This window comes from Bubalus kerabau, chromosome 1 (assembly GCF_029407905.1).
Source record: "Bubalus kerabau isolate K-KA32 ecotype Philippines breed swamp buffalo chromosome 1, PCC_UOA_SB_1v2, whole genome shotgun sequence".
In the NCBI taxonomy this organism is placed as follows: domain Eukaryota; kingdom Metazoa; phylum Chordata; class Mammalia; order Artiodactyla; family Bovidae; genus Bubalus; species Bubalus kerabau.
The window spans coordinates 275,149,526-275,166,367 of record NC_073624.1 but is presented as its reverse complement, the minus strand read 5'-3'; the positions used below and the strand labels follow the sequence as shown (position 1 = coordinate 275,166,367).

The window sequence follows — 16,842 nt, the reverse complement described above, 5'->3', positions numbered from 1 at the left end:
TCTTTAATGAACAAGCCAAAGAGATAGAGGAAAACAACAGAGTGAGAAAGACTAGAGATCTCTTCCAGGAAACTGGAGACGTCAGCTTTCGCAAGAAGATTTCATGCAAGACAGGCATGATAATGGACAGAAAAGGTAAGGACCTAACAAAAACAGAAACAATTAAGAGGTGGCAAAAATATATAGAATAAGTATACAAAAAAGGTCTTAATAACCTAGATAACCAAAATAGTGTGGTCCCTCACCTAGAGCCAGACATTCTGGAGTATGAAGTCAAGTGGGCATTAGGAAGCATTACTACAAACAAAGGTAGCAGAAGTAATGCAATTCCAGCGGAGCTATTTAAAATCCTAAAAGATGATGCTTTTAAAGTGCTGTACTCAATATGTCATAATTTTGGAAATCTCAGCATACCGGGGACCAGCCCCGGCTGATCCAGGGTATTCGAAGGAGAGACGGCTAGGCGAGGGTCAGGGAATAACTGCTTAATTACACTTTAATTAAGGATACAAAGAGTAATAGAATAAGGATAGCTCAGTGAGGAAATTCAGTGGAGAAAAGAAGCTGAGTGGCTTGGTTTACGCGGAAAATCAATATAACCCGTGACACCAGGTTAGCTCTGACCACGGAGGCCGCAGGCGCCCTCTCGAATAGCGGAAGGTGCCCCACCTTAGACACCTTCTCGAGTGGGTCTTAGAAGCCCAGGCAAATAAATGGTCGCAGAGGACATCCGCGCTCCAGATGGACGCTCAGCTGGAATTTGGGAGAGAGAGTGACATGGGGAGACCAAGTTTCAGTGAACAAGGCCCGCACTTTATTTTCCAAAGTAGTTTTTATACCTTAAGTTATGCATAGAGGATAATGGGGGAAGGGGTAGAGTCATGCAGCAAGCCAGGTTTTTTTCCTGTAAACTTATCATATGCAAAAGTTCAGGTGATAGACATCATCTTCTGGCCCGGAGGCCTGTTAACATTTTAAGAAACTCATCTTTCTCTAAAGGTGATTATTCCAAAGTCAGGCGCCAGCCTTCCAAAAAGCATTGAACAAAGCTGCATTTTACATTTCTATACACCCATTATATCAATCAATACACTGCCAAGGACACAGTAGGAGTATGGAGACTTAGCAGCAAACATTGGCCCAACAAGTGAAAAACCCTTCACCAATACATTTTCTAATCAATCTTTTAACTACTCAAAGGAATCTGTGTTTAGGCAGTTTAGAACATCTCCTGCCTCTCACAGTTGGGAGGCTCTGAACAATCACATGTGGCCGGAAAAACCCATTCAGGCAGGCTAGAGGATTTCCAAAGGAGTTTGTAGGTTAAACACTGTCACACCCAGGAATTATTAACTGGAGCTGTGAGCTAACTCTTTTTTCAGAGAGAGGTAGTGGGGGACAGCCCCCCGTAAAGTCAGAGGTGTAGGTGAAAACACAAAGCAGAAAGTAGGCAGACTCTGGTTTTGGGGGTAGATGCTCGAGAATTTCCAGGGGGACTCCTGAGGCTCGATCCCGCCTTTGCGTATGCCGAGCCTCCTTCCTCATGACCTTTGTCATGGGCGGAGTGCCTCACGCTGGCTCCTGGAAGTGATAGAATTCCAGTTGAGCTATTCCAGATCCTCACTCAATATGCAATGTGCCGGCTCCCAGCATCTCCCCCTTTTTTATTTCTTAAAACAGCCAGATGCAGCTCAGTCGCGAGCTTCTGAATGTTCTGCCGAAGAATCCTGACAATACAAGGAAGAATGAATATGAGAAGCAAAACTAAAGCACCAGCAGCGATGTATCCAAGGATATTAGACAGAATGTTTTTTCCTGAAATGAAGTCAGAGAAAGTGTGAAAAAAGTCATTAGCTGCCCCAGCGGCAGTAAAATCCAGTCGAGAGTGTTCCAGGGTCTGTATTTGATTATGAAGTTTCCCTAAGTCCAGGCCAATGTCAGAGCTGTTCCAAACACCTGAGATATGATTTTTTATTTTTTCCCATTCATAATCTGTCTCATTTACCTTTAAAGATGTCACGCATATCCACCGGTAATCAGCGTGGCAAGACAGAGCCATTTTCACTTTTAACGCCTGTAACTCAGTCCCAATATGCATTATTGCCTCTTCTAAGGCATCTACTCTCATCTCCAATTTTCTATCTATAACTTCCTGTGTTGCTAGAGTTAAAGAGACATTTTTAGACATGATATCAACATATTGGGCAGTATGCACTTGTTGACTCAATGATATTGTTGTCGCAGTAACAGAAGTAATTGTTGCTATCAAAGCCGATATTCCTAAAATAAGTAAGCCCACAAATCGCCGTTGTCGCATTAAATCTCGTAGTTGTTGTAACATGGCAAGGCCGTAATTGTCATACCAGTGGCTAGTCACTGTCACAGGTATCATGAGATAGGGTGGGCGTTGTAACACCACAAAAGAGCAAACATTATATTGAGGGGTCAAACAAGATGAAAGCATACATTGTTCACAAGTTACTATATTAGGTCCACCTGAATAATTCATGCGTACATTAAGCTTCTTGGAGTCATTAGTAAAAAGAAAAACATAAGGGGAGGGTAGACAAGCTAAAACAGAATAAGTAGAATTGTTATCTGGGCGGTACAAGGAGACAGGAGCAGTAGCAGCAAGGGCTCTCCAAATATCAGGTTGCCAATAGGTCTGTTTCTTCGTTGTATAAGACAGCATGGGAGGAACAAATTGATTACGATGCCTTCTAGTGGCATGTGTTGGCCAAGGAAGAGGAATCCTATCCCAATTTTCGAATCTGCCCTCAAATGTATCATTGGCCAATGGATCCTCACCTGGATTCGGGTTGCTCCAGTCCTGAATAGTATAATCTCCACCTCCTGGTATCCTATAATCAATCCTTGAATCATAAGTACAAGATGTCCAAGTCGGATACCCTGTACGACTGTCTATGGTGTTCCATACTTTCTCTGAAGGAGCAACCTTATAACAATTCGGATATTTTGGTGGAGATTTGGAATGCAGGGTTACATAGGGGTCAAGGATCCCGGGCATACGAGCCAATAATACCCAAGCTGATCGATGACGTAAAGACCAGGAATCTGTTATAATTATTTTTTTAGAGGCCCCAACACATCCTTCTTTGGTGGGGGTAATAAAGCTTCTAAGGTCATTGGGGAAGTTAAAGCAAACAGGGAAATCACCTGTTAATCCCCTGAAGGTATAGTTGAAGTTAATAGGATATTTATCTCTAGTGTAAGAAGTATAGGATCCTCCCAAGAGCTGGGGTTGGTCTGTGTTGACCCGTATAGGCTCATTATCCCAAGTAACAACTTGGAAAGTTGGAGGATCTGGGAGATACGCCCAATATTTGGTTGGAATAGGGGAGGCGCTTACCTGACAGGAAAGCAAAGCAAGCATGGCAATAAACAGTTTCTCAGGAGAAGCTGGAGATCCCTGTAAGGAAGCTATTCCCCGTGCCTGGTGGCAGAGTGTTTTTATTTGTCTCCAAGTAGGTATGGAGGCATTCCGGGTCGCCTGAGTCAGGCGGCCTGACACCCTTTTGTGAGGCAAAGGATCGGGAGGAGCAATATCCTGTATATGAAGTTGAGACATCTGCTTGGTGGGTGGATCCGTTCCTTGCTCATCCGGGATCTCCGATGTCAGTTGTCCCGACGCCGGCGGCGTTTCCCGTGCTGGCGGGGGGAGTGAAGGCAGAGGAGGTCCCTTCCTTTTTCGGGGTCGCGGCAGCTGGGGAATCCGGTATCCGAGGGGCTGAGACATGGCGAATCAATTTGTCTGGAACCCAAATTGGAGAATCTGCGTCCTGTGGAAAAATGCAAGCATATCCTCGACCACTGGTTAACAATGGGTCGGGACCTTTCCATTGTCCGGAAAGGAGGTCCTTCCATTTAACTAATGGTTTTGCATTCAGCTGCTCAGGGCACCAATGGCGAAGCATTGCAGTAATTCCGGCCGAATCGGCATTTAAAATATTTATTACGAAAAGAGCATGTTGCAAGATTTGATGGGGAGAGCTATACTTAAACTCCCCTTCTTTTAATTTTTGAATTTGGATTTTTCACTCAATATGCAATGTGCCGGCTCCCAGCATCAGCAGTGGCCACAGGACTAGAAAAAGTCAACTTTCATTCCAATCCCAAAGTAGGGTAATGTCAAGAAATGTTCAAACTACTGTACAATTCTATTCATTTCATGCTAGCAAGGTTATGGTCAAAATCCTTCAAGCTAGGTTTCAGCAGTATGTGAACCATGAAATTCCAGATGTACTAATGGGGTTTTGAAAAGGCAGAGGAACCATATATCAAATTACCAACATACATTGGATCATGGAGAAAGAAAAGGAGTTCCAGTTAAACATTTACTTCTGCTTACTGACAACCCTAAAGCCTTTGACTGTGTCGACCACAACAAACTGCAGAAAATTCTTAAAGGGATCGGAGTACTAGACCACCTTACCTGTCTCCTGAAAAACCTGTATGCAAATCAAGAAGCAACAGTTAGAACTGGACATGGAACAATGAACTGGTTCAAAACTGGAAAAGGAGTATGACAAGGCTGTATGTTGTCACTCTGCATACTTAACTTACATGCAGAATACACTATGCAAAATTCCGGGCTGGATAAACCATAAGCTAGAATCAGGATTGCAGGGAGAAATACCAATAACCTCAGATATGCAGATGATACCACTCTAATGGCAGAAAGTAAAGAGGAACTAAAGAGCCTGTTGATGAGGGTTAAAGAAGAGAGTGGGAAAGCTGGCTTGAAATTCAACATGAAAACTAAGATCATGGCATCTGATCCCATCACTTCATAGCAAATGGACGGAGATAAAGTTGAAGCAGTGATGTATTTTCTTGGTCTCCAAAAATCACTGGGTACTTTGACAGCAGCCACAAAATTAAGACACTTACTCCTTGGGAGGAAAACTAGGATAAATCTAGATGGCAGATATATTAAAAAGCAGAGACATAATGATATATAAGCCCCTCTAGTCAAAGCTATGGTTGTTCCAATAGTTGTGTACAGATGTGAGTTGGACCATAAAGAAGGCTGAACACTGAAGAATTTACATTTTTGAAGTGTGGTGCTGGAGAAGACTCTTGAGAGTTCCCTGGATGGCAAGGAGATCAAATTAGTGGATTCTAAAGGAAATCAACCCTGAATATTCATTGGAAGGACTTATATTGAAGCTGAAGCTCCAATACTTGGCCACCTGATGGGAAGAATGCCTCATTGGAAAAGGCTCAGATGCTGGGAAAGACTGAAGGCAAAAGGAGAACTGGGCAGAGTGGATGAGATGATCAGATAGTCAGGGACTCACCAGACATGAATCTGAGCAAGTTCTTGGAGATAGTGGGGGACAGAGGAGCTTGGAATTCTTCAGTCCATGGGGTTGCAAAGAGCTGGACATGACTTAGCAACTGAACAACATCAAGGACACAGTGAGCACAGAATCCCCTGAGGATTGTTGAAACCACCCTGAGTGCTGGGCCCCAGCCTCTAAGTGCCTGATGCACTAGGTCTCGGGTATAGAATCTGCATGTTTAACAACTTTGCTGGATATGCTGATGCTGTTGCTCTGAAGATGATGCTTTGAGAACCACTGCCCTAGGATAACGCTTCCCACCTCAGTCATCATATACATTCAGTTATGATGTACTGTGTCTATCATCCAAATTCTGTTATATAATGAAGATGGGTTTTACTTTAAATCACTCCTGTAAATGTAGCCTGGCTGGCTATAGTCCATGGAGTCACAAAGAGTCGAACACAACTTAGCGACTGAACAACAACTAATTTACCAATTGATAGTTTACTATCAGCTAGTAAACATTTAGATTCTATTTATGACCTAATCTCCATTCTTACAAGAACCTTGTGAGATAGGTAAGCTATACATTTCTAACTCTGGATTATAGATGACGTGAGAGACTTAGTTTCAGCATCTTACCAAGAGGAAAGCAGTTAATTGGTGAACAGAGTAAGATTTCAAATGCTTCTCTGGTTAATATCTTGCCCTAGGCTCTTATTAAAGGACAATCTTGTGTTAATGTTATCCTATTAATAACATCCTATGAGTTGAATGCAATTTACACTTAAGACAAGTCTCACCAAAAACAAACAAACAAAGAACAGATTTTTGGACTAGAGCATCTAGCCCCAACTAACTTTAGTCCTATACAGGAGTTGTCAAAGACACTAAAATCTTGTGACAAGACAATAGCTCCATCAGTTGGAAATCACTGAGAAGTTGAGGAGAAATAGCTGAATGATCTTGCAAACGTGGAGAACACTGCTTATTACTGAAGCATACGCATCAATAGTTTGCTACTTCTAGACCCTTTAGTCCTCTCTGAGTTCCAGTGTACTGTGATATCAGATCTCAATCACTAACTTAAAAACTGAAGGCTACTATCAGTGCAACTGGTTATGACTGAGATAAACAGAAACTTAACTATGTTTCTGACAGCTTATTGCTATCTCAGGAGAACATAAACATCAATAATTCAGTATGTATTCTATAGTCCTTTAGAATTTTTATTTGATGAAAAAGTGCAGACTGAGACAGGGCAAATTAAGGGAGATTCATACTCTGACATGCAAATATAATGCTAAAGTGTTGATTAATAGACCAATGCCGACAAGAAGGAGGTCTCCAGGGAAGAACTATAGGAATTTGCAGTATTTTCCAACAGTGACTGGGCTCATGACATAGAAGCCACTCTTTTCATATTTGTGGATGACAGATTTAGGAGGATTATCTAACAGTGGCAGAGTTCAAAGATTTTGATAGGCTAGAATGATGAACAGAAACCAATAAAGAAGAATTTGACAGAAATAAATATAAGATTCTCCATTCAGATTAAAAACAGTTTACATAAACCCATATTCAGAGAGTTCTATCCTGAAAGCAACTCAATAAAAAAGACTGGATTTTTAAATTGGTGACAATCAATGTGACACAGAAATTTAGAAAAAATAAATAAATCCCAGGCTACTTTTTATAAGGCTACCTGGCACTAGTGGTGAAGAATACCCTGCCAATGCAGGAGACTTAAGAGACATGGGTTCAATCCCTGGGTCAGGAAGATCCCATTTGCAAACCACTCCAGTATTCTTGCCGGGAAATCCTAAGAACAGAGGAGCCTGGTGTGCTACAGTCCATGGGGTTGCAAAGACTTGGACATGGCTGAGCACCCACACACACATACACAGGCTGCTTTAACAGCTCTGTTAAATGTATGAAATTCCAATATGGCAATGTTTTTCAAAGTGGGAGTTAAGATCCATTATTGAGTCTTGAATCAATTAATGGGTCCTAATGACCCTGATCGGAGAAGGCAATGGCACCCCACTCCAGTACTCTTGCCTGGAAAATCCCATGGACGGAGGAGCCCTGTAGGCTGCAGTCCATGGGGTTGCTAAGAGTCAGACACGACTGAGCGACTTCACTTTCACTTTTCACTTTCATGCATTGGAGAAGGCAATGGCAACCCACTCCAGTGTTCTTGCCTGGAGAATCCCAGGGACAGGGGAGCCTGGTGGGCTGCCGTCCATGGGGTCGCTAAGAGTCGGACATGACTGAAGCGACTTAGCAGCAGCAATGACCCTGATGGCTCAGACAGAAAAAGATCCACCTGCAATGCGGGAGACCTGGATTCGATCCCTGGGTTGGGAAGATTCCCTGGAGGAGGGCATGGTAACCCACTCCAGTATTCTTGCCTGGAGAGTCCCCATGGACAGAGGAACCTGGTGGTATATAGTCATGGGTTTGCAAAGAGTCAGACATGACTGAATGACTAAGCACACAAAGAGCAACTTATTTTATTTTTACAACTCAAAAGAAGATAATAGGATAGAATTGGATGGCTGGAATAAAATATACAAGATGCTATTGTTTATACAAAGGAATAATACAGAGACAGAGGGACAGATTAGATTATTAGCTCCATGGGGGCAAGAATTTTTAACTCTTTCAATTATTTTTGAATCCCCACTAACTAGATATAGAAGACTGAATAACACATGAATGTCATGATCCTAATTATGATGAAAAATGTTTTGCTTTGCTTTTTTTTTTCACTATGGGTCATGTTGAAAAAATTTAAGAGTCAAGCTTTCTGTCACTAGGATTATTAAAAAAACTAGGGCACTGCAGCACCGAAAAGCTTTGTAAGGTATATTAAAAAAATTATGGAGGCTTCACATGAAGCTTACCAGGATGCAGCTGTCCCACTGCAAAACCATACCATATTTTAAACTATGGCAGTAGTGATGTTTGGAAGAACTGACTCATTTGAAGAGACCCTAATGTTGGGAAAGATTGAAGGCGGGAGGAGAAGGGGATGACAGAGAATGAGATGGTTGGATGGCATCACCAACTCAATGGACATGAGTTTGAGTAAACTCTGGGAGTTGGTGATGGACAGGGAGGCCTGGCGTGCTGCAGTCCATGGGGTTGCAAAGAGTTGGACACGACTTAGCGACTGAACTGAACCGAGTGATGTTTAACTCCCAAATATTCTGGAGCAATGAGAGATGTCTTTACAAAATGAAGAGCTTTTAAATGAAAGAACAAATATTTCAATAGTACTTGAGCCAGAAGCTTGGCAAACTCAAAAAAATGTATTCTTAATATTATGAAAATGCCAAAAAACAGCAATATTTACAAAAAATATTTCCAGTAGGAAAATTGCTCTCAGCATTTTCATTAGTGGATGGTATCTTGATACCAACATTTTTGAGGCAGATTAATTCCATCATTCATAAGGGAAGAATATCAGTACTTTCCTGAGTCTCCTTAAACTTTTCTTGGTTTGAAGATGTATTCTAAATAATTAAGGAATTAAACAAGTAGTAGGTTAGTGGGTTAATTGTGCTAGAAATTGTGTAGCTTGTACTACAAGGGAATCCAGAAAACAACAGCATTATGGTAATAATATATAGGGCTTCCCTGATAGCTCAGTTTTTTAAAGATTCCATCTGCAGTGAAGGAGACCCCGGTCTGATTCCTGGGTTGGAAAGATCCGCTGGAGAAGGGAAAGACTACGCACTCCAGTATTCTGGCCTGGAGAATTCCATGGACTGTACAGTCCACAACGGCTGCAAAGAATCGGACATGACTGAGTGACTTTCACTTTCACTTTGGGCTTCCCTGATACCTCAGTTTATAAAGAATCCGCTGGCAATGCGGGAGACCTGGGTTTGATCCATGGGTTGGGAAGAGTCACTCTCTGGAGAAGGGAAAAGCTACCCACTCCAATATTGTGGCATGGAGAATTCCATGGACTATATAGCCCTGGGGTTGCAAAGAGTTGGACACGACTGAGTGAACAGTTTGAACAAGTTTGAATAACATATTAATGTAACCACTTTTGTTGCTTTCTTAAAGATAAGAAAATGGTCCAAAAACTTCTTTGCAATGACCATCTTTATAAAGGAGTTTTGTCTATTTTCTTTTAAAAAGAATCAATTATTCTTCATGTGATAACTTAGATTAAATTGAATTAGATGTTTTAAATCCAAAGCAAATTCTAATTATCAGTTCAGTTCAGTTCAATTTAGTTCCTCTGTCATGTCCAACTCTTTGCAATCCCACAGACTGCAGCATGCCAGGCTTCCCTGTCCATCACCAACTCCTGGAGCTTACTCAAACTCTTGTCCATTGCGTTTGTGATGCCATCCAACAATCGCATCCTCTGTTGTCCCCTTTTCCTCCCACCTTCAGTCATTCCCAACATCAGTGTCTTTTCCAGGTGGCCAAAGTACTGGAGTTTCAGCTTCAGCAGCAGTCCCTCAAATGAACACCCAGGAATGATTTCCTTCAGGATTGATGGGTTTGATCTCCTTGCAGTTCAAGGGACTCTCAAGAGTCTTCTCCAACACCACAGTTCAAAAGTATCAATTCTTCAGTGCTCAGCTTTCTTTAGTCCAACTCTCACATTCCATACATGACCACTGGAAAAGCCATGCTTTGACTATATGGACTTTGGTGGTTAAGTTATATCTCCGTTTTTTAACAAGCTGTCTAGTTCTGTCATAGCTTTTCTTCCAAGGAGCAAGCATCTTTTAATTTCATGGCTACAATCACCATCTACAGTGATTTTGGAGCCCAGAAAAACAAAGTCAGCCACTGTTTCCCCATCTATTTGCCATGAAGTGATGGGACCGGATGCCATGATCTTAGTTCTCTGAATGTTGAGTTTAGGCCAACTTTTTCACTCTCCTCTTTCCCTTTCATCAAGAGGCTCTTTAGTTCTTCTTCACTGTCTGCCATAAGGGTGGTGTCATTTGCATGTCTGAGGTTATTGATATTTCTCCCGGCAATCTTGATTCTAGCTTGTGCCTTATCCAGCCCAGCGTTTCTCATGATGTACTCTGCATATAAGTTAAATAAGCAGGGTGACAATATACAGCCTTGATGTACTCCTTTCCCGATTTGGAACCAGTCTGTTGTTCCATGTCCAGTTCAAACTGTTACTTCTTGACCTGCCTACAGATTTGTCAGGAGACAGGTCAGGTGGTCTGGTATTCCAGCTCTTTAAGAATTTTCCACAGTTTGTTATGATCCACATAGTCAAAGCCTTTGGTGTAGTCAATAAAGCAAAAGTAGATGTTTTTCTGGAACTCTCTTGCTTTTCCAATGATCAAATAACAGCCAATGATGAAATATTTTACAAAAAAATACAAAGAACTTATTTTTCCTTGGAGTCAGATTCACACTTTATTATCAGCATTTTCGTATGGTCTATATTCTATTATTATCACTTTTTATAAAAACTAAACTTTTTTTCTTTTAATTTTGAGAACTTAGGTTTTCTTTTCTTATTAAGGCAATATACACTTCTGGTAGATAATTTAAAAACAGAAAAGTAAATAGAATAAAAATAATTTCAGTTTCTTAAATTTCTTAAAGCAAACCCATTGCTTACTTTTTAATGTATATTCTTCAGTTATTTTGCATATGTGGACTACTTTTAGCTGGGACTATATTATGATCAGTTTCTAATATATATTCTTTCCATTAATCTGGAAGATGATACTTACACACTATTTTAAAAATACCATGTTTTTAACTTTATATAATATGTACTGTTATTATTTTTCGGTAGGGAAAGTTCCACATTATTACTAATAGTCTTAGCTAATATATCTCTTCCTTTATCAGATGTAATCCTGTATTTTTTGACAAGTTACAAAAATAACCTAATTGGTATTTTATTGGAATCTCATATCTGTAATCTGTGGAAGGAAAAAATGGCATCTATGTATTTTTCCTCTTTCCATCATGAATGCACTATATCCTTCATATATAAAACATATAAATATGTTTCTCTTCCTGAAAATGATCTCTAAGTCCCATAGAATCTCTCTTATTGTACATCTTGATCAGTTATTTTTTCCAGAAAATATAGTAAGATTATATATTATTTAAATTTTATTTTCCATGAAGAAGGAAAAAAGAAGAAAAATAAAAGGACTGTACTAAAGGAAATACTTAGAACCTGAATACTTTGAGAAATATGCTGCAACTTTGGTTAAATCTAAATAAAATGTTTCAGAAAGTTATCAATATCTAAAATGGAAATGATAAAAGGCTATAAATTTCATCACAGTCTGAAAATCAAACTGAGACAGTATAGTCATCAGAATTCTATTTTATTGTTATTATTTCCTAGTTGAAGTCATCTTTAGTATGATGAAACACCCATTATGTTGGACACTGTTGTACATAAAATGTACATAAGTAATAGCAATATTATATTGCTCAACATAAGGTGGCATTGGTGGTTTTGTGGTTTTCAAATGTTAAATTATAATTTGAGGGATACAAGAAGGCACTATTAAAAAGAAAAAGTTCATTATAGATGTCAAAAACCGTCATCAAAACTATCCATAAATTAATTCTACTTTGAAAATGATAGCAGTGTACCTTGTTGAAGTTAAATAGAACTGAAAGTCAAATATTGTTCATGATAAGCAGAACTGCTTCAAAACAAAATTAGGATAAGATAGTTGAAATAAAGTGCTTTCTTGGTGGCTCAGCTGATAAAAAATCCACTCGCTATGTGGGAGACCTCTGTTCAATCCCCGGGTTGGGAAGATCCCCTGCAGGAGGGCATGGCAACCCACTCCAGTATTCTTGCCTGGAGAATTCCATGGACTATCATGAATTCACAAAGAGCGGGACTGAGCAAACTTCACTTTCAGTTGAAATAAGATAAATAATTTTGCTCATTTAAAGAGCCATCCATGAATTTTTAGATTCTTATGTCAAAAATGCTATCTATTGTGAGTTTAGTAGAACTATGTGTTAGTTGTCAACATCTCAAAATAGTTTTAGACAGACTCAACAGGCAAAACAAAGAACCGAGCAAGAGAGGGCATTCAATTTCTCATTTAACTGAGTTTACACCTGCAATTTCAAGAGAACAAATGATCAGGTATGCCTGGCATTATTTAGAAAGACAACATGTTACAATAGAAGTGAGAAGGAACTCAAAATGGTCTTGACTAACTAATGTGCTCCGAAAATTCTGTCTGCTTGAACAAACAGAAAAATACACAAGTCAATAATGCCACAGGATGAAAACTCAATAGTGAGGAGAGCTAGATACACTACACCTAAAAGGATACATGTAGCACTAATGAAAATGAAGAAAAATAAATATGCATTAATCTCAAAGACTAAGCATTAAGGAAATGTTTACTTAATATGTCTCCTGTGCCAAACACTGCTTTCAGAACTGGAGGATAAGGTAATAAAACAGATAGACAAAGTCCCTCTTCTCACAGAAATATTCTGGTGCAGACATGGGTTTATTGAGATGTGGAGGGATTTGAAAGTACAGAATATAGCTAATAAACTACTAAATTATTACCTCCTAAGAACAACAACAGAAAAAGAACATGGTAATTTTAGATAGTAGTAAATGTAGAAAGAAAACAAAACTGGATATGAGCAAGAATAATTTGTTCTTGGGCTCAATGTTTTAGGAAATAAGAGTATAATAAGTGACTTTGTCTGCCATCTATGGGGTCGCACAGAGTCGGACACGACTGAAGTGACTTAGCAGCAAGGGACTTTGGAAGCACAGTCCATCTTGACTTTAAGTGCATACAGAAAATTAGGGGTTATTTGTGGGAGTAATTTAAGGTGGTAAAAGTGATAGTGAACAGAGTCATAGAAGGTAAGTTGAATATTTTTAGGTGGGTAATAAGTATATTATGTATCCTACTTGCTATTCATTCTTTAGAATGGATGCTCTCGAGGCAGGGGAATATGGAAAGAGACACTAGAAATTTTAATTTAGTTACAAAGTTGGACTTTAGTAATAAACGTTAAATATTGGACAGTGAAGTGCCTCAGTCGTGTCCAACTCTTTGTGACCCCGTGGACTGTAGCCTACTAGGCTCCTCTCTCCAAGGGATTCTCCTGGCAAGAATACTGGAGTGGGCTTCCATTTCCTTCTCCAGGGAAGCTTCCCAACCCAGGGATTGAACCTGGGTCTCCCGCATTACAGGCAGACGCTTTAACCTCTGAGCCACCAGGGAAGCCCAAATATTATTAATTAATGGCCTTTTTGGAATATTTTAAGTTTTAATAAATCAACTTAATACGTTTGTTTTTGTATCATGATCCAGGCACTGTACCAAGATTCCTCAAAAACACAATGTTGTGAAAACTTTAAGAGTAGAAATGAATGCTAAAGATTGAACAAAGCAAATATTTACTACCATAGGACAAATATGTAGTATTGTGGGTATTTATGTGAGTTGTCAATGGCACCCCACTCCAGTACTCTTGCCTGGAAAATCCCATGGACAGAGGAGCCCTGTAGGCTGCAGTCCATGGGGTTGCTAAGAGTCAGACACGACTGAGCGACTTCACTTTCACTTTTCACTTTCATGCACTGGAGAAGGAAATGGCAACCCATTCCATTGTTCTTGCCTGGAGAATCCCAGGGACAGGGGAGCCTGGTGGGCTGCCGTCTATGGGGTCGCACAGAGTCGGACACGACTGAAGCGACTTAGCAGCAGCATGTGAGTTGTCACACAGGGAATCTTTGTGATGTTTAACAATCATAAAGAATGGAATAAGACTTCTAAAATATTTCTGATGTGTGTTACAGTCAAATAGGAAGCACACTAAAAGACATGAGCATTTGAAAGATTAATAAAAATCAGTCGCACATGCTTAATACTGACATATGAACATGCACATGGACTACAGTATATTTTGAATGTTTAGAATATATGATCAAATATAGGGTTTTTTTCTTTTTCTCATATAAAGTATTGGTTACTGAACAAGTGATTTACTTATCAAACTCATTTCAAAGGTTTTGTTGAAAATATTAGACTATTCACCTTACATTATAATGTTTATAATCAAGAATAAGAAATAGGAATGCAAACTCTAAGGACTACTATATAACATGTTCAAGAAAATTTGGAAGATCAAATGTTACACTAATGAGTTCTTGCTTAACTACTCATAAAATAAAATAAATTTATTCTCTTCTGAGGCAATTAAAAAACTCGCTTTCATGACAAAAGTCATTAACTGATTAGTATGCTCATTCTTTTTTTTTGACCATCAAATTAGTGTCCACAATGTAAGACTTTTGAAACCTCTATATTTATAAAATGATTAATCTATACTTGTTTAGTAACAAGGTAAAGCATAAACACAGACATTATAGATGCCAATTAATAATACCTTTTCACTATGAATTATATGTCCTAGTACACAATTTTCATGTACAATACTTACACTAATCAGATAATTAGAGTATGTAACTAGAATTTTGCTGCAATATAGTGTGAAAGACCTTGGCATATTTTAGATATTAAAAAAAAGAAATATATAATCATCCAATCTTTTCTTATATAAAGATAATGGTATCTTTTAAAAGAGATTAAATCATATGATATAAACAAAGGTAATATTTTTCAAAAAAATTTCTCTGGATTCAGTTTCTGTGGAGATGCTCAAAGAAAACAAAGTATTAGCTATGTCCCATCACACACAATATAGGAATTCCAACATTCTCTGTAACAGTATCAGGAATATTATCTCTGTAAAGATTATCAGTCATATTGCTGTATTCCCTTTGAAAATATATCAAAACTGTGATGAAACTCAAAGTCAAGGTGGCAAGTAGTGGAGAAATAAGTTAATAGCCTTACATTTCTGTAGACAGATAAGATATCTACCAATGTACCTCCTTTATCCCACTAATTAAATCCCTGGAAAGTACACATAAGTTAATCTTCATAGAACACTGAACAGTGTTAAATGTGATGACAGAGGAAGGTCCTGAAAAGTAGTGTCAAAATACCTAGGTAACTATTATCAACTGAAGTCATTAGGTAAACAGTTAATGAGGAACTCTATAATAGACAGATCAGGCTGACAATTCCTGAATTTATTAATCATTCTTAAAGCACTAAATGTGAGACAATCACAACATGTATTACCTAATGTGATACAATATGAACTATACACACTACAATTATATATTATCGAAAGGATGGGTGTAAGGAGGAGGGAGAAGTAACACATGAATCTAAATATCAGTTTATAGGCAATATAAAGAATAAAGTGAAAGTGAAGTCGCTCAGTTGTGTCCGACTCTTTGCGACCCCATGGACGGTAACCTACCAGGCTCCGCGGTCCATGGGATTTTCCAGGCAAGAATACTGGAGTGGGCTGTCATTTCTTTCTCCAGGGGATCTTCCCAACCCAGGGATCGAACCCAGGTCTCCTGCATTGCAAACAAATGTTTTACCGTCTGAGCCACTAGGGAAGCCCCAGTAAAGAATAAAGGTTCATATTAAACTATGGAGTGGGTAGCCTTTGCTTCTTCAGGGGATCTTTCCAACCCAGGGATCAAACCAGGGTCTCCCGCATTGCAGGTGGATTCTTTACCAACTGAACTATCAGGGAAGCCCATGCTATGAAGCTGTAATCAGCCTAATCTAGAGTCTGGGAAATTCTAAGGAGTACACAATTAAGCAGCATCAACCATTATATGACATGAAAGAAAAAAAACACAGATGGGGAATGGTTATAAAGGAAATTTAAGACACAGAGCAACCAAATAAAACATATGAAACTTATTGTGACCCTGATTCTCTCATGGATTGCAGAAGACATTTTTGAGATAATGAGGAAACATTACAAGATAGTGTGCTGCAGTCCATGGGGTCACAAAGAGTCGGACATGACTGGACGACTGAACAGCAACAACATAGAATTATTATTTTGTTTTGATTATGTTTAAACAAAATGTCCTTACATTCTGAGCTACACACAGAACTGTGTATCTGTAGAGTGAAGTTAAGTCTGAGATTTGCTTAAAAATAAAACTGAAGCAAATGAACACATAAAGAAAAAGTTTGGGTATGGGGGGAAAGGAGATAGATATAATGGCAAAACATTGATCACTGTAGTAGGCATGGAGGCAGAAAAATGACCAACCCTACCCCCCCAAAGAGCTCCAGATCTTAATCCTTGAAACTTGTGAATATCTTGTAATATGGCAAGGGATAATTAAGGTTGAGGTGGTAGTTTACCTATCAACTGATCTTGAGACGGAAGAATTATCCTGCAAGACCCTGCAGTAGGGTGGTGTGAGGAGGAGGGGGAGTAAATCAATGCATTGCTATCCTAAGTGTCCTCAGAAATGTAAAAGTAAAGCAGACAGATAAAAACGAGGGCGATAGCAACATGAAAAAGACTTGGCCTATTGTTGCTGGCTTTGAAGATAGAAAAATGACATGATGAAGCTGCAGGAAGCTCTTGGCGCTTAAAGATAAGAAAACAGATTCTCCCC

The 16,842-nt window shown here is 39.2% G+C and overlaps 1 protein-coding gene and 1 non-coding gene across 2 annotated transcripts; both read right to left on the bottom strand.

The window, feature by feature from the left end:
• Nucleotides 1-1,426: 1,426 nt before the first annotated feature.
• Nucleotides 1,427-3,757, bottom strand: LOC129642304 (splicing factor 1-like). The gene is made up of 2 exons (XM_055566831.1): nucleotides 3,371-3,757; nucleotides 1,427-1,727 (listed from the first exon to the last, which is right to left on the bottom strand). Exons 1-2 carry the CDS (start codon nucleotides 3,755-3,757, stop codon nucleotides 1,692-1,694), a joined length of 423 nt encoding a protein of 140 aa, XP_055422806.1. The 3' UTR covers nucleotides 1,427-1,691.
• Nucleotides 3,758-13,483: 9,726 nt separating this feature from the next.
• On the bottom strand, nucleotides 13,484-13,555 carry TRNAY-GUA (transfer RNA tyrosine (anticodon GUA)). Its single transcript has one exon. It is a non-coding gene; the product is annotated as a tRNA-Tyr (tRNA).
• Between the last annotated feature and the right edge of the window lie 3,287 nt (nucleotides 13,556-16,842).